General features: G+C 33.4%; 1 protein-coding gene across 2 annotated transcripts in view; it reads left to right on the forward strand.

The window, feature by feature from the left end:
• The window catches only part of LOC127792630 (2-alkenal reductase (NADP(+)-dependent)-like), a 28,595-nt gene extending 15,738 nt beyond the window's left edge, over positions 1–12,857 (forward strand). Inside the window, exons 1-6 of one of the 2 annotated variants that reach the window (XM_052323216.1) lie at positions 4,855–5,196; positions 6,547–6,727; positions 6,823–6,989; positions 11,611–11,690; positions 12,207–12,333; positions 12,465–12,857. In XM_052323216.1, the coding sequence (XP_052179176.1) occupies positions 4,954–5,196; positions 6,547–6,727; positions 6,823–6,989; positions 11,611–11,690; positions 12,207–12,333; positions 12,465–12,719 (1,053 nt within the window). In that variant the 5' untranslated portion in view covers positions 4,855–4,953 and the 3' untranslated portion in view covers positions 12,720–12,857. Of the gene's footprint in view, positions 1–4,854; positions 5,197–6,546; positions 6,728–6,822; positions 6,990–11,610; positions 11,691–12,206; positions 12,334–12,464 lie in introns of those variants that run through there. The other variant, XM_052323215.1, reaches the window with a different exon arrangement.
• The last annotated feature ends 5,988 nt before the right edge of the window (positions 12,858–18,845 follow it).

The following is an 18,845-nucleotide window of genomic DNA, read 5'->3' on the forward strand; positions in this document are numbered from 1 at the left end:
TTAAATAAATCTACCGTGTAATATAATTAATTTAGCCGTCTAAAATCCCACGTAAGCGCACCACAATTAATATCTCAATGAGTCTCATATTTATTTTAAATTAAATCACGCTAATAAAATTCTCGAAGCCAGCTTAATAAATTAAATTTAAATCAAACGACTCAAAATTCCATAATTAATAAACGAGCCGAAACAGACGAATGGAGAGTATAAAATACGAGAAATCATAGGGTTTCTCATGGGAATTAAAGAATACAAGGAAAGGGTTAGGAACTTGCCTGAAACTAGCTGATTCTGACTTCTCTCAAGCTTCTGAGGCAAATTAAATCATTTCCTAGCAAATAACACAACTGGGACCCAAATTAATTAATTTTAATCGCCTAAAATTTATAATTTAAACATATCAGGCTTCTACTAATTTTTACCCACGTACCTGATCACTTCCTTTGCCGAAAAATCCCAAAATTCTTTTTTTTTTCTTCTTTTCTTTTCTTTCTTCTTCTTCTTCTCTTCTTCTTCCTTTCTTCTCCCGCGCCCCTACTTCAGCCGCGACCATGGCCACCGCACCCGCGCACGCACGCGGCTGTCGCTGCCGCTGCAACTGCAATCGGCCACCCCTCACCTGCCACCACTGCGCCGCCCCGACCGCCGCGAGCCTGCTGCTCCGCTTTTGCCGCTGCTGTAAGTTGCTCGGCTGCCATGACCGAGCTTCACTCGAAGCTTCCGTGGCTCCCACCACCCTCTCTCCCTCATTCCATCTCTCTTTCTCACTCTCTCAATCTCTTCCTCTCCCTTTCGATCTCTCCCTCACTTGGCCGAGCGCAGCCACCTCCTTCTCTCCTCTGTTTCTCTATTCAGCCAGAAGCTTCAAGAAGCTTCAATGAGAGACACAAAGAAAATAGCAAATTTTTTTTATGCTTAGCACACCAACACAAGCGCACCGCCTCAAATTTTAACTCAAATTAATTAATTTAATTAATTTAATTTAATTTAATTAATTGGGGATATTACAGGTTGTTAATGGTTTCTACAGGCAGGAAGGGTACTTGTTTAGATTTTGGGAGGCTTTGTATTTCTAATGGATCTATAAGCCAACTCTTGGTGAGGGAAGCACATGGGGAAGGTTTAGTTTGTCATTTCGGTGAGAAGAAGACTTTAGAGCTGATTAAAGAACACTTCTATTGGCCGAGAATGATTAGAGATGTGCACTCAGTGCTAGAAATGTTTGTAGTTTGTAAGAAGGCGAAAAGTAAGGAAGTTACTCATGGGTTATACATGTCATTACTTATTTCAGATCAACCTTGGGTTAATGTGATCATGGATTTTGTGTTTGGACTACCAAGAACTCAAAGAGAAAATGATTTAATCATGGTGGTTGTTGATAGGTTCTCAAATATGTCTCACTTTTTGCCTTGTCACAAAATTGATGATGTTTCTCATATGTCAGACTTATTCTTTTGAGACATTGTAAGATTGCATAGAATACCAAGAAGTATAGTGTCTGATCGAGACACAAAATTCTTGAGTTATTTGTAGAAGACATTATGGAAGAAGCTTGGCATAAGGTTACTCTTTAGTACCGCTTATCATCCTCAAATCGATGGACAAATCAAAGTGGTAAACCGTACACTTTCTTCTTTACTTAGAGCTGTTGTTAATAAAAATTTTAAGAATTGAGATGAGGGCTTCGCTTTTATTGAGTTTTCATGTAATAAGAGTGTGCATAGTGTAAACAAATATTCTCCATTCGAGGTGGTTTATGGATTTAATCCCATTACACCACTTGATTTAACACATTTTTTGCTCAATGAGCGAGTATGTTTGGATGGAGAAAGAAATCCTGACTTGATCAAGAAGTTGCATGAAAGTGTGAAACAACAAATAGAAAAGTGAAATGCAACTTATGCAAAAGTGGCACACAAAGGCAGGAAGCAAGTTCAAATTTCTCCAGGTGATCTTGTGTGGATTTATCTTCGAGAAAAACGATTTTCAAGTAAAAAGAAGTCCAAACTTATGTAATAAGCCGATGGTCCTTTCAAGGTATTAGAAGAGGGTTAATGATAATGCATACAAGATTAACGTACCAGGTGATTATTAAGTATCAACTATATTTAATGTGAGGGATTTAATACCTTATTTGGAGAACATCGAAGAGTTGAATTTGAGGGCTAATCTTATTCTACCCGGGGATGATGATGTGAACAATGAATATGTGAAGGCAAGGGCTATCCAAGGACATGTAATTTGAAGTTTTGGGCCAATTACTCACTCAAGGGCTATACAATTCCCAAAAAAAACTTGAGCTATTTATTGGAAATACTCCAACACATTTGAAGGAGTTAGAATTCAAAGTGAAGAACTTAAAGTTGAATTAATCACATTGCTCACTTGCTTGGTAGGTTAGTCATGAAACTGATTAGAGGGGTAATTTTGGAACTCTATAACTTTTGAATGGTTTGGAATTATGAGGTGTCACATGTCAATAGAAAACTCAAGATTTCAATTACAACTTCTTATATTTATGGGCGTCATTTCAACTTTCTAGTTGTATTTTATGGCCGTTTCGAGTTTGGTGGTCATTATTCATTGGGTGGAGCAGAGTAATGGATTTGGAGCATTTTTTGAATTTTTTTGGGTATCTTTTAAATATTTGTCTTTTCTTTTGATTATTATGTCTTCCATATTTGAATTGTGTTTTTTATTTTAATTATTATGTCACCCATTCTTGGAGGGATGTTTATCTTTAAATATTTGTCTTTTCTTTTGAATATTATGTCTTTCACATTTGAATTGTCTTTTGCTTTAATTATTATGTCACCTATATTTGGAAGGATTTTTCAACACTAGTATTTATATATGTCTTTTGCGTTAATTATTATGTCCTTGTGTTAAAACTAGTATTTATATATGTGATCTTATAATATTTTGATATGAACATTTTTATGAAAAAAGTGTAGAGAATATTTTTACACTAATTATTATCTAATTAATTCATTTATTTAATATTGAATTTATTTTCTTATTATCATTTTTTTTATCTTAAAGTATGGAGAATCAAAATTAATATTTTTATCATCAAATAAAAAATAATAATATTTATTTTGTATTTTGATCAGATCAACTACTACTACTAGTTGCCGAATGAATGCGATCAAGCGTTGAAATCTTCTTGAAATTTTAAATCTTGACGAGCCTATCTTGGCTTGGCCTGGTAAACTTGTCGTTTCAAGTCCGTATTGCTGGATTTGGACTCTAGTACAATTAATTATGGTTTTAAAATTAACATGTGATCTAATTATTTAATGGGTCTTTGTAGGTGGATTCGTCTGATGCCCAAGTTTAAATCGAATTACCCAGAATTTGGTTAACTATTTGATAAATCTAGATGTGTTGTGTGACGTGGCGAAAACCAGGCCATTAGATATATGAGGGGGCTTATTTGTCTGGTATATGCTAAAGTATTTTCTTTTTTGACATTTTCTATTTTTAGGTGACCCTTTTACTAATTCAATTTTCTTGTTTCTAGGATGTGAATAGAATTGAATTAACTATTTAAATAAATTTTATTTTCTATCTTATATTTATACTTATTTTTATTTTAAATAAAATTATTTAAGTTGCATTTGTGAGCCCATTTACACCCCTACCAAAGTAGAGTTATGGAAATTAAGCTTGGGCCCTCTCTCAACAAATATGTACCATTTTTACGAATTTATGAAGGCAAAACTGCCATGCCATCTTGAGATTTAATGTAATATTATAATTTTTATTTATTGTTAATTAATTTATTTTAAATATTATAAAGTAATTAAAATATCTTTATATTTAAATATTTATTCCTTATTTTTCATTTATATTTTTTTCTTAAACTTCTTCATTTATTTTTTTCTCACTTTAAATGGCCTGTGACAACAATAGAAACAGAGATAATAGCAATAAGTCTATCTCTCTTATCATTTTTTTTTTGTCTTGAGTTCTAGTGGAACTCATTTTTTTTTTTTTTTAAGGGGTGGCCAGTGAAAGTAATGGCGATACAGATTATAACAATGAGTCTTTATCTCTTCCATCATTTTTTTTTTTTAGTTCTAATGGAACTCTTTTTTCTTCTTCTTCTTCTATCTATTTTTTTTTTTAAAGAGGTGGCCGGGAACAACAATAGTGAAAAAAATTATAGCAATAAGTCTTTATCTCTCATCATTTTTCTCTTTTTTTTTTTTTTGAGTTCTAGTGGAACTCTTTTTTCTTCCTTTTTTTGGGGTTCTTATTTTCTATCTATTTTCTGAATTTGACTCTTTTTTTTTTATCTCAAGCTTTATCAGTTATCTATTTTCTAGTGGAGCTCTTTTTTTTTTTGCTTTTTTTTTTTTTTTGGGGGGGGGGGGGGGGTGGTTTCTTATTTTCTATCTATTTTTTGAATTTGACTCTTTTTTTTATTTTTTTATTCATCTCAAACTTTATCAGACATCATTTATCTCATGGTTTATCACATGCTAGTGCTAGTGACGAACCCAAATTAGTTCATTAAACGTGAGTTACGGGTGTTGTTTGTAATTTTTCATTTATCAATTATTGGTGAAAGCTGACACCAAACTCAGGGCTGGCATAGGCTAGTAACGTCTATGCCTAGGGCCCCTAAAGGGGATCTAATAATTTTTTTTTGTTAAATTTAATTGTAAAAATATTTTAATATTAAAAATAATTTTTTTTATCCAAAAAGGATCCAATAAATTTTTAATGATAAATATTTTAGTATTAAAAAGGAGTTCTATAAAATTTTCATATTTTTTATTATTTTTTAAAATAATTCTAAATTTTAAATGACCTAAAGCCTCAACTCTCATAGCCGGCCCTACCAGACCACAAACAACCATCCATCCACATCCCCGTCTCCCGCGAACGTATCTTCTTAACCTTGGATCTACCTGCTGCCGCACTTCAGTGAAATCCATTTCGATGGCCGGCATTGGTGAGGCGGCGGAGAGCAGGGAGTGGTTCTTGACTGCCTACGCGCCGGACGGCGTGCCAACCTCCGATCACCTGAAACTCAGAACGGTGAAGCTAGCACTGGATGCTGATTCCATCCCTTACCAGCACGTGGCGGTCGAGGCCCTCTGGGTGGCCGTGGATCCGTACATACGGTTCATGATGAATGGTCGGGAGGACGGCCTCTATTTTCCCCAATTTGACTTCAATCAGGTACCCTTCCCCTTCCCTATGGTTTCTTCCTACATAAAACATATTAAATTTATATAAACTACCGAATCACATAAAACATATTAAATTGTTGTCATGAGACTTCAACTTAGACTCACGCCCAAATCGACTTACAATACTTTAGACGTTGCAAAAGCAGGGGCGGATCCACCGTGGAGGCAGGGGGTCGGCTGTCCCCTATGCTCAAACATTTTTTTTTAAATTTATTATATTTATTTTGAATTTATATCCCCAACTAATCTTTTGGTTCAAAAAATTTTGAAGGCTTAGTTATTATAGTAATTTTACTTATAATTGTAATTCATCCTAAATATCATCCCCCCTTCTTCTCACTTTCTCTAACCCTTCATTTTTTTTTTCGATTTATATTCTGGCTTCTTTTTATCTCTCAAATTTCTTTGACATTTTTTTTATCTCTCAAATTTTGTTAACAGGTTAGGAAGTATTGAAGATGAGTTTTCAATTTTCTTAAGTACATTACTTGGACTGTTTGATTTTTAAGCGAATTAAGAAATCCTCAAACCGCAGATCATACGATTTGAAGATTTTTCAAACTGTGTTGAACCGTTTCCCTAAACAAATTTCACGATGCGGTCGATTTTCACGGTTTATTAGTTTTTTTGAACACCCATGCAAAATCTCCTTATTAGTTCATTTATTTTTTTGACATTTTGATGTCTTTAAAGTAGATTAAAAGTGATTTAGCTTATTTTCCTAATTTTGATTTGTTAATGAATTATGTGGATTGTGAATTAAAAGTGTTTTTGATTTCTTCTTATTTAGGTCTCATCGCTTATAGTTTGTCTCTTTAAATTTTGTATTTGGACAGATAAAATTTAAATCAAAAAGTGTTTTTAAAAGATTATGATGCCTTAGTAATCTTGCACGAAAGTTAGTATTGACGAAGAAAAATAATGTGTACCCATTAGTTTACAAACTTGTGACATTGGAATTAATTTTTCCTATTGCTAGTGCTACAGCAGAAAGAGCATTTTATGTTATGAAACTTGTCAAGATCCAGTTGTACAATTGAATTAAAGATTAATAGTTGAATAGTAGTTTAATTGTATATATTAAAAATGATATATTTAATAAAATTACTAATGATATTATTATACAACGTTATCAAAATATGAAAACAGGTCAAGAATAATTGTAGTAATTTATTAATATATATTTTTAATATTATATGATTTTAATTTTCTTACTATTTAATTTTTATCCACTCAAATAAAAATTTATCGCTCCTACCTGTGCGAAAGGAAAGCCAAGAATCCATTTGATTGCACTTCTGGTTTTATTTACTATTTTCTTGAAATTGTTATGAGGCAGGTCATAAAGGGATTTGGAGTAGCAAGGGTAATTCGGTCCACGGATGATAGATTCTCCGAGGGTGATATCGTAATTGAACCCTCTCTACCCATAGCTGAATATAGTGTTATACCGACGACATCCCTTCGAAATGTTGATCCAAAGGCCGAGATTGCATTGCCGGATTACCTAGGCCCTCTTGGTACTTTTTTTTACTGTCAAATTACCATATCGTACCTTGTCTTTTGGGCTAATCTCTATATTGATTTACAAGTTTATCCATGACGTGTAATATAGGATTGCCGGGATTTACTGCATGGGTTGGAATAGAGCTGATTGCAAACCCGAAGCCAGGCTCCACCGTGTTCATATCAGCGGCAGCTGGAGGTGTTGGAATGCTCGCCGGACAATTGGCAAAATTTAGAGGCTGTCGGGTCATTGGAAGCACTGGGTCGGACGAAAAGGTATATTAATTTATTAAATTCCATCAATTAGGACTCACGAACACAATTCAATATACAAATTTAGATTCTGTTCTCTTCGTTATTTTTAATTTACTTTTAATTTTTTAAAATAATAAAAATACGTTTAATTTATCATTTTCAAAAATATATTTTAAAAAATAAGAAAAAAAATTTGTAAAGGAAATCGGTTGTTTTCAACCAAAATAAACTCTCTATTCAAAACATGAAAAACACAATCTATTTTTTATATTTTGTATCTAAAAAAGAAAACTGACAAGAAAGAAGGAATAAAATTATATATTTATTTAAAATTTAAAAAATATAATATATCTATATTATAATTAAAAATATAAAATAACATATAATATATTATTAGGTATATTACACATATTATGTATAATAATATTTAATATAAATGATCACTTGATGTGAACGATTTATTAATCAAATTTATTATTTTATTTTAATAATAAAATTTTATTAAAAAGAGTTAATTTTATTATTTAATAATAATATTTATTAAATAAAATATCATAAAATAATTTTTCTTAAAATTTTAAAGTAAGAGTGTTTTCTAATTTGCTATTTTAAAAAGTTATTTTTTAAAATAACAAGAAGAATATATTTTCAATTTTTTGAAAATAGACTATCAAAATAATAAACTAAAAATAAATTTAAAACTTAAAATTGAAAATTAAAAACGGAAAATGAACGCAATCTTAGAGATTTAATTAATAATTAGTTGGATGGCATATTTAATAATATAAAATATATGCATGCTATATTTATATGTAAGTTTAATATTTTAAAAGAGATAATGGTTAAAGATTATGGCAAAAACAGAAATTATAACGACCCGTTAAGGGGTCTAGGCGTTTTTGGATATTTTATTATGGGCTCCAAATTTTTTCTTTAATTGATTGAGGATTGAAAATACTTTTTTTTTATGGAATAAAGTGTAAGTGGAAATAAGAATTTGATAGCCCATCCAAATGGAATTAAAAAATGTGAGAAAAGTCCAAATGAATTGGACCATTGAGATGTGCTTAGAATTTTAATTATATTATGAATGGGTCTATATGTTTTATTACTTAATGTCAGTTTAATGGTATTTTAAATGTGGGTTTAAGTATTTTAATATTTAATGATAACTTGCTTTGAAGGCATAAAAAGAATTCTTGGACTGTATAATTTTATTTTATAGTTCAAGTGATCATGAAAATAAGTGTAAGGGTATAATTTTTAAAAAATTGGAAATAATGTAATGGGCCGCAATTAGTTAGTTAATGAGGTCACGGGTTTGTTTTGAGTGGGAAATCAAGCTTGGTGGGCTTGGTATATATATGGGGTATATGTGATTTGGGTTTAGGCTGATGTTGATAAATAATTTGAAAATAATAAAATTTGTGGGGTAATAAGAAATTGAAATAAATAAATAAATAAAGTCAACATTTTGTCACAATGCCCCTAAATATTTTTGTCTCAAATATGAAAGGAATGGCAATTTGGTAGTTTCAAAAGTTGGCGTGCAAACTTGTTCCACATACAAATCTCCTAATTCTAGTACGTATCATCTTCTTCTTTCCTAACTGTTCCATTGTTCTTTCTTCATTTATTCTCTGTCTTCCTCTTCTTCTACTTCACCTCTTTTTTCTCCATGTTCTTTTTCTGCTTTTATCTTCTTTTTCTTCTCCACCCATTTTCTCTATTGACGACTAGAGCTTCAATGGAGGAGTCTCATCAGGCAAGTTCTTCTCCTCACACCACTCTTTTATGTTCATTTCGTTCTTCCATTCGAGAGTTCTTTTGATCATAAGAGTATGTATTTAGATGATTAGTTGAACTAATCTTCTTCTTCATTCCCTGTAAATTTACTGTTCATACATATATATATACATATATACATCCAATTATATTCCCTTCTAACCTAGCTTTGAATCACCCCAAATTGTCATTATTTCCATTGGGATTGTCTTCCCCAATCTTCTTTCGGAATGGTGTAGCCCATAGGTATTACTTGTGTTATATATATATGTATAAATCGTCGTCTCCATAAAAAAGTTGATGAATCGTTTCTCAGTCATCCAAATAGAAAATGACTTGTCCGAATGAGTCTTGGGAAGCCATATGAGTAATATCTGGATGAGTGTGTGTCTCATCCAGATATATATCAACCCATCCGAATACTACCCTCCAAAGATAGCCTTATTCGGATAATTTACCATCGCAGCAACTTTAGGCCTATCTTCGACCTTTATACACCCCGATTCTTTAAAAACTTAAAACACAAAAGTTGTAGATATTTCTCTTAGCTTTCCATAGCATCTTAAATCATCTTAATCGGAGTTCATATGACAAAGATATACCCAGAATACCAAATGCTATCGAACTGTATATTCAAATTCGAATATAACGCAATAGTAGTAAACTTCAAGCCAAATTTAGATCTCCATTAAACGCGAATATTTGAAAACTCAAAACATAAAAGTTGTATATATTTTTATTTTCTTTCCATATCATATTGAATCATCTCAATCGGAGTTCAACGAAAAAGTTATTCTTAAAATACGAAATCTTGTTGAAGCTGAATTTCTAAAATATGGTGCATCTGGATGTCTTAGCCCATATCCGGATATCCATCCGGATACGCTATTGTAACATCCAGATATCACTCATATTCTTGATTTCTAACATCCGGATGTATCACTCCATATTCGGATATCACTCTCAATCACTCCCAAAGACATCCGAATACACCTCCAGCCATCCGGATACCACTCAATGTCCCTCCAATATATCTGAATAGGCCATAACCCATCTGAATACACTTTCCCATATTTGAATATATATGCCAAAATCCGAATACCTTATTTAATTTTTCAAAATTCATATCAATATCAATTTAGTATAGTTATTAAATAAATCATCAGAGATTTTATGATGGGAAAAATAACATATTAAATCTATATTACTCCTCAAATGGTGAATCAAGATTTAACTTTAAATAACATATCCCAAATATTATTTCTGTGTTATAATTTTCATCTTGATCGTGGTAAATGTTATGAAATAAGATATGTTGAATTATCTAATGATGGTAAAATATTCGGTATGGGTAAATGGTGTTGAAAGTATGAATATTGAGAAACAAGAATTTAAATACATGTGGTTGGCAAATGCATATATGTACATGTTACATATATATATATATGTTTTGCGCAAATATTATTTTGCACGGAGGGAGAAAATGGTACCCTAGAGCACTTGGCGTCGGACGAGGTGGCTATAACCCGACAGGTTAACTCCATATTTAATTGTGAGGTTTTATGGAATTTATGCACTTTTGCATGCATCGATTTATGGCTTGGGAGACGAGAAAATTGATATTGATAATGAAATGATGCACTTTTACATGTATTGATTTATGGCTTGCGAGTTTATGAGAATTGATAATGATATTGAAATTTTATGCGCATTTGCATAGTGATACATGGTGACATGATATATTAAGTTCAATTGATAAAATTCATGAATTATGAATCTTGTATATAATTGTGGAGTCCTTGATTACTCTTCTTGGTATCATCATATTCTTGGATCCTATATAGTATTCATTGTTTCTCGAGCTTGCTGAGACTTGTGGCTCACTTGATCTTCTTTGCCATTCTAGGTAAAGGAAAGTCTGTTATTGGGGGCGAGTCCAGTAGGACTATAGCCCAGGAATAGTGGTGTACGGAGACGCGTCCTAACTTTAAAGATCCTAGCTAGTGATTTGATGATGTTATAGTTGATGTGAATTTATTATGTTTATTGACATGTGAACCTCTTATTATTTTGTATAGCCATCGAGCCCATAGTTATGAGATATTGTAGATGTAACAGAACTTTAATTTAATTTCCGCTGGTAGAAATGAAATGAGTTGTCATTTTAGATCAATTTTATCCTATATGATATCTATAATGACCTTTTTTTTTAATATCCTATGCTGTGTGAGAATATTCGAAAGTGAGCCTTACAGAAATGTTTATCTGAAAAAGAACGAAGAAAGCATAGCACGTTACGTAATTATGAAACATGAAGATCCCTAGGCCATATGGTCTCGAGGAAAATTAATAGTGACACATCACTAACTTAACAAATTTGATATGAACTGATCAATTTTTTAATGGCAATTGGCGTGACAATTAGTTGGTAGCTTCATCATTAAAACACGAGGACTTGTGTCTACCTCGTACGTCAATTGTCTTCCGAGGTGCATGACCACGTTTAAGAATTGAGTAAATTACATACTTTATAATTAATGTCATTAGCGTGTAACATGTGGCTCTTATCAAATGAGGCCCCATTGAGACCTACACACAATCGGCCCTCGGCTAGAGCACACCGCCCATCCCATCCTACAGTCAGTCCTCTGCAACTGATTGGTTCACCTCTTCAGCAGTAGTGGTTGGCGTATAGTCTAGGATCCATCTTTGGTTTTGGGTCATCGTCGAGCTTGGGGTACCCTTAATTAGTGCTATATGTATGCATTTTATATGTTTCTCTCTTCATATATTATGCAATATTTTATTATTATTAATAATTTTCATGTATGTTTACTTTGATCTCTTTGCTTGGTAGGTGAAACTTTTGAAGGAGTTGGGGTATGACGATGCATTCAACTACCACAAAGAGACTGATCTTGATGCTGCTTTATCCAAGTAATTTATTCCCTTCTGAAACAAAATTCAAAAGCAGTAATTAATTTCTCTTTTTCTTTTATACCGTTATTACAAGTAAGAAAGACTATTGCAATTTATGTTATCTTTAAGAATAAATATTTACAGAGGCTGCAGATATTTACTAAGTTACAATGCATAGAGCCCTACCATTTTGTAAATTATATATATTAATAGATCCCATCCATAAAACAAATGTTCAAAACCTGTAAATTTAACAATAGAAGGTAATCTGATATATACTACTTATAACAGTGATATATAGTTTGGATAAATTTCAGTATCTTGAGGGGCAGTCCCTTAATTTATTTATACCAAATCTAAGGGGTAAGGGAACAAAATATGTTTTTTCCTTAAGTAGCATACACTATCCGAACACCTTATTCCTATAATCTCCTTTTAAACTCTCTCTCTTTCTTGTATATATAGTCGTAGATCATTAATTATCTGGGTTTCCTAATTCATATATATATATATATATATAAATAAATAATACAGGTATTTCCCGAATGGCATTGATGTGTACTTGGACAATGTGGGTGGGAAGATGCTAGAGGCAGTTCTCAACCATGTCAACACTGGAGCTTGCATTCCGCTTTGTGGCATGATATCTCAGTATAACAAGGTTAATATTCATCATCTTTCTCAAGTTGCTCATACAGATGTATCTTCAATCTCACCAAAATTTTAATATATATATATATATATATATATTTATGTATAAATGCATGTTCGATGTTTTAATTATACATGCAGACGTGGACTGAGAGAGAAGGGGTGAGGAACCTAATGAACATGGTGGGAAAAAGTGTTACAATGCAAGGCTTCCTCGTTGGATCGTATTTCGATCGTTTCGGAGAGTTCACTAAGGAGATGGAAAGGTACGTAATTGATGGGAAGATCAAGTCCCAAAGCACAATTTACCATGGGATTGAGAGCTTCTTGGAGGCTTTTGCTTCCATCTTCTCAAGCTCTAATGTTGGAAAAGTTATCATTCAAGTTCGTCCTTAACGTCGACTTAATTTACTTTTTATCCTTTTTCGGCTTTATATTAACTTAATGTATGTCATAATTTTATTTGTCGCAAAAAAACAAAATTGTACTGATGTTTGAATTTTTAGTTATATATTCCATGTGATGTATTTTGAGAACGAGAGCATTTATCTAAAGGTGTGTTTGATTGCAAGTATGGAACTTACATGAAAAAAAATAAGTTCTAGGTAATTGAATTACTTAAAAATAATTTGCATGAAAGGGTGTTTGTATAGATTAATTTTTTACCTAAAATTTGTTGTACTTTTCTTCTTTTTGATATTTGATTGTCACTATTTTTCATAAAATTAGTCATCTTTTCTAATTTTGCTTGTTTGATAATTATTATATTTCATAAAATTTATTTATTTTTTCATGGAAAGTGGGTAATTTCAACTTAAAATTTGAAATAGACTCCATCCATCATATGTATAATTCATAAAAAAAAATTATTAAAGCTTAATTCACAAAAAAGTATATATGTATTGAAGAAGCCCTGCAAACCTCAATTGTGGGTCAACTACCAAGCTTGGGAAGTTAGAACTTGGCAAGCTTGAGACCCATGAAGCGGGGAATATTAAGAAAGAGAAGAAGAAGATCCACTAATTTGTAAAAAATTAGAAGGGTAAATTAGGGATTGTACATGGGCACTTATTTCTCTCTGCAAAATGTACTTTCTCTTTCTTGAATTACTTCTGGAGACTCAGGGCCGAGGGGCCGGAGATGCGGCGACTAGGGGTGTCAAAAAAATCAAAAAATCGGTGAACCGGATCAAATTGAATCGAATCGTGCCTTTTGGATTAGTTCTATGGCTCAACGGTTAGGTTTTGCTTCTAAAAAATTAAGAACCGATATATTTGGTTTGGTTGCTGGTTTTTCTTTTCAAACAGTAATTCAAACTGAACTGGAACCGATATTATACTTGTATATATATTATAATTTTTTGAGTATATATATACATACGCATAAATATATTATTACTTGCAATTTTAATCTGCTAGTTTTTGTTTATTTTTTTGTTGTTGTTGGTTATTGTTATTCATGAACTCTTTTATTTCTAGATTTTTATACGCTATTGCTATACTAAATGGTTGATGTAATCTCATTTGATGAGGTAAACTATGAATTATTTTGTTCTACTTTTACTTCAAGATTTGAAGCATTAATGAACTTATGGGTTTATTTTAATTGACAATTTTTTTGTAATTTCATATTTTGCGAAAATGTTTAGAAGCTAAATGTTAATTGGATAGAACCTAAGTCGAACTGAAATCGGTTCGATACGATGGATTGGTCATGATTTGGTTTTATATATGTAATGGTTCGGTTACGGTTCTTATTTTTTCGAAATCGTTAAAAATCGTTTGGTTACTGGATTCTTATAGAACTGGACCAATCCGAACCGTTGACACCCCTAGCGGTGACCAGGAAGGACTTCTAGAGGCACAACACGAGGAGGATGACAGTGTTGGAGACGACCATGGTAGTGGCCAAGACCACACCCTGAGAAGTCAAGATTGAAGACATTATATGGTTCTTGGGAGAAAAGGGAGTTGCAGTTTGTCAAGATTGAAACGCCATGGCTCTACTTCTTGTTCGCTCGCTATCCCACTCTCGTTGTAGATCTACTTCTAGATCTTCAAGGAGCTTGTCTTCGGTGGAAATGGCAATGAACAAGGGGAAGATCAGATGCCGAATGGAAGAGAAACTCGAGGATGAAGGAGCAATCGTGAGTGATGAGGGAGAAAATGAATCACCTAGAAAATGTATTCTTTTCTCCCCCCTGCCTGCCTAAGAATTTGTTTTCTAGCAAAAATGAGAAAAACTTTCACTAAGTTAGAATTTGTATTATCTAAAAAATATAGCTAATTAAACACCTCCAAAATTAGAATTTAGATGAAAAATATAGCCAATTAAACACGCTCTAATATATTTTTACCATAAATTTGGACTATATTTTAATGTTAAAGGTGTTACAACCAGAATTTTGAGACTATGACTATAGTTTTAAAACCAAAAATAAAAAAATAATAATTGTTGTTGACATGTATGTTTTTTATTTTTATTTGTTTTTATAAATTTTTATTAATTGTTATAGTTAAACTATCAAAACCAACCAAAACCATCAAATGTTTTTTGGGTGATTTTAAACATATAATAATTTAAAGGATAGATAAACAACTAATAATAATTAAATTTTAAAAAATATATTCCAAACTATTTAAACTGACTACTAGACACGTACTTACCACGACCCAACAATGCAGTAGTAGGCCGTGCTGGGCCAAGAGGCTTGGGCTTGTGGCCTAGCAAGGCATCGGTTGATCTTGGGCATGGTATAATTACATAAACTAGTGCATCACTCGTGCGATGCATGGATATCGCAAGAAAAAAATAATCGTTAAAGTGGAAGTTACATAATTCAGTAGTTATAACAAATGAATATCATAATAAAGAAGTAGAAAATAAATAAAATAATCATATTGCAATCATGAAAAATAAACAAACATGCAACAAAATTAGTTATTCAATTATTCTGGAATATGTATGCCCCTTTTTGTTTGATATTTTTTTTTGGGGGACATTTTTTATACTTTTATTATGGTCTTTTTACTGACATATATGTGTGTCTTTAACAAAAGATTGTACCCAACGTCTATAGTATTCGTGACTTGTTAGAGTGAGGTTAACGTCTACAATTTCTAATACACTATTTTCAATTTGATGCACGAAACACTAAAAATGTGGCATGTCTTATTTTAAACTCTCAGTAACAAGGTAGTTGATTACTTAGTATAAATGGTGATTTCTTGATCTGTTTTATTAATTATTTGATTGAAGATGTTTCTCGTTCGTTATGAATTCAATATTATGTATGTTATTAAACTATAGCTCAATTATGATAAATTCTTGTGCAATACGCTGAAAATAATAATTTGTGCAATGAAAAAAAAATGTAGGTAAGAATGTACTTAGGAACGTTAAACACCCATTATAAATTAGTGGACTAAAAAAAATATACAAATAAATAAAAGTGATCAGTAAAAAAAAAGAAAAAAACTAAATAATAAAAGAAAACAAAAAAAATGTAGATCAAACAAATTGTCTAGATATAAATTCGGCAACAACCAAAATATTTAAAAATAAAAAATTAGCAAACCAAGTTTCCCTTGCATAAAAAATTATAACAAAAGCCAACAAATAAAATTATAACAAATAAAATTAAACCTAAGAAATTATAACAAAAGCCAACAAATAAAATTCAGTAGCAATTAACAAAACAACCTCAAAATTTTTATAGGAATAGGTCATAATAATAATGAAAAAAAACATTGTAATCCAAAACCAATCAGATAAACTTTTTTCAGTTATCCACATTCTTGATCATCAATCAAATCTTCTTAGTTGCATTAGTCAACAAACTGCCAACAAGAGCCCTTTTGGCAAAATACTCTTCATAGTTTTCCAATGTATCTATAACTCACGACTTGACTTCAGAGATGTAGTAACCTCATCATTAGATGAAGAAATCTAGAATATAATGTCATTAATTAGTACTTACGTCATACATATTAGGAACCCCCAAACTTATTGTAATATCCTCAAATTTTGAAAATATTAATAAAAGAATAAATTAAATTAATTTAAATTAAATAAAAAATATGAAAATGAAAAATGAGAGCCGGTGCGTGTGCGTGGTCTCCAAGCCATCATTAGTGGCCGTTTTCTGTCAAATGGAAAATGGAGAAGGAACAGAGAGTGAGAGCTGGAGAGGGAGAGCTTGAGAGGAAGCTGGGGGGGGGGGCGAGTAATCGAGAGAGAAAAGAGAGAGTGATCGAGATGGAGAGAAAAGGAGAGACCGAGAGAGAGAGAGAGAGGCAAGGTGTAGTGCGGCCATGGGAGCTGGCTGAGAGCTAGGCCACGGCAGCCGAGCACCCAGCCGCGGCCATGGCGATGCGAAGCGGCGACCGGCGACGGCGACGGAAGTCCGAGAGGCTGGTTGCAGCGGCGGCGGTGATGGCGGCCGCGAGTTCATCGAGCTGGCGCGTGGGGGTGGTTCGGCCGCTGGGAGAAGAACGGGGGGAAGGGAAGGAGAAGAAGGAGAAGAAGAAAGGAAGAAGAAGAGGAAAAGAAAGAAGAAAAGAAGAAGAAGAATAGAGTTGCAGGTGCGGGAGATGCAGGGAAGAAGAAGAAGAAGAAAAAAAAAAAGAAAGGGAAGAAAAGAAAAATAGGAAAAATAATGGGATTTTTCGGCAAAGGAAGTGATCAGGTATGTGGGTAAAAATTAATAGAAGCCTGATATGTTTAAATTATAAATTTTACGCGATTAAAATTAATTAATTTGAGTCCCGATTGTGTTATTTGCTAGGAAATGATTTAATTTACATCGAGAGCTCGAGAGAGGTCGGAATCAGCTGGTTTCAGGCAAGTTCCAATTCCTTTCCTCGTATTCCTTAATTCCCGTGAGAAACCCTGTGATTTCTCGTATTTTATACCCTCCTTTCGTCTGTTTCGGCTCGTTTATTAATTATGAAATTTGAGTTGTTTAATTTAAATTTAATCTATTAAGCGGGCTTTGATGATTTTATTAGCGTGATTTAATTTAAAATAAATATGAGACTCGTTGAGATTTTAATTGTGGTGCGCTTAAGTGGGATTTTAGAAGGCTAAATTAATTATATTACACGGTAGATTTATTTAATTAAAGTCGGGATTTTATTTATTGCCAGCGAACATTTTACTTCGCAGCGGGTGTGCAAGAAAAGCAAGGAACGGCCGTGTAAAGGCAAGCTCTTAATCCTCTCTTCCTGATCTTTAATTCTCGTGGAAGACCCCGTAATTCCCTATATTTTATCACCTCCCTTACTTTAATTCGGCACCTTGCCTTATTGGTTGAACTATTATTCATTTGTTTTAATTTAAATTAAATCTGAGTTTTCTATAATTTTATTCGTTGTGAGCCTACGGGGGTTTGTACCGCCCCCATTCCTTTCGGAATGATGCTGAACCCAGTTGGGGAACTAGGTTCCTAGTCGTGCGGGTTTTATTTACGGTTTTTCTCGAATTTACTTATGATTTGGTTAGAGCTATTGAGCAGTGGGGTAGGGGTCAACCGTTTGGTGACGTTGGGGTAGACTAGGGTACGGTCCTGAAGAGGACCGTTGGACGGACACTCCTAGTCACTGACCGTTGACCGGTGCCGGGCACTACTGACTAGCTCTGCCGGTATGTGATTTACTGCATGATTCGATACCTTGTATTACTGTTCATGATTTGATATGCACATGGGTACGGGATGCATGTTGGGATATTCATTTATTGAGTATGCTTGGACACGAACATTCTAACTTGGTTAGGTTGCATCCAGCGCGACATATGCATGGCGTGTGATTTACTATGTGGGCGGAGCATGGCCTGATGCCTGGATGTATGGGCGCCTTGTATCACGTTGATGCTCACTACGCCATTGCATTTCTATGTGCATTGTATGGATACTGGTAGTATTTAGTTCTCGGACGGGAGTACCGTTCTGAGGGAGCCTATGGCTCGGTTGTTGGGAGTACCGATGGATACGAGTGACGGGAGTACCGACCCGGGATTGCGCGCGTAGGTTTGTGGAGATATTTGTTGCCTTTCAGGGCAGCGACAGGTTGGTATGGGACTTGGGTGCCAAGTGTCTTATGTGGGCCCCAAGGACCGGTATGTGCTTTTATTTTGTTATGCTATTGAGCTGTTGTGTTGTAGCGTCTCATGGCTTGTGTGTACCTGGGGGTTTATTCTAGGGTGAGATTTCTAGTTTTGTGTAGCCTTCAGCCTTTTCTTCCTTATGGTTGCTGAGTCTCTCGACTCACCTTACTTTCCTTCATTCCAGGTAGTGGCGGCGTGGGCCATAGCAAGGGAGTCAGTTTTAATGGTAGAGTCGGTGTGGTGTACAGGCAGTCTCGTCAATCCCTATCCACTCTGATGTCCAAGTAGAATTTACTCTATTATTTCGTACTGTGCCAGGTGTTTTCTCGAGTCTTGTGTATGCCGGCACAGGAGTTTGTGTTTATTTATTTATCTTGTGACTGCTGTGTTAGCGGGGTACCCAGAGTGCATGCATGT

This window comes from Diospyros lotus, chromosome 15 (genome assembly GCF_014633365.1).
Source record: "Diospyros lotus cultivar Yz01 chromosome 15, ASM1463336v1, whole genome shotgun sequence".
In the NCBI taxonomy this organism is placed as follows: domain Eukaryota; kingdom Viridiplantae; phylum Streptophyta; class Magnoliopsida; order Ericales; family Ebenaceae; genus Diospyros; species Diospyros lotus.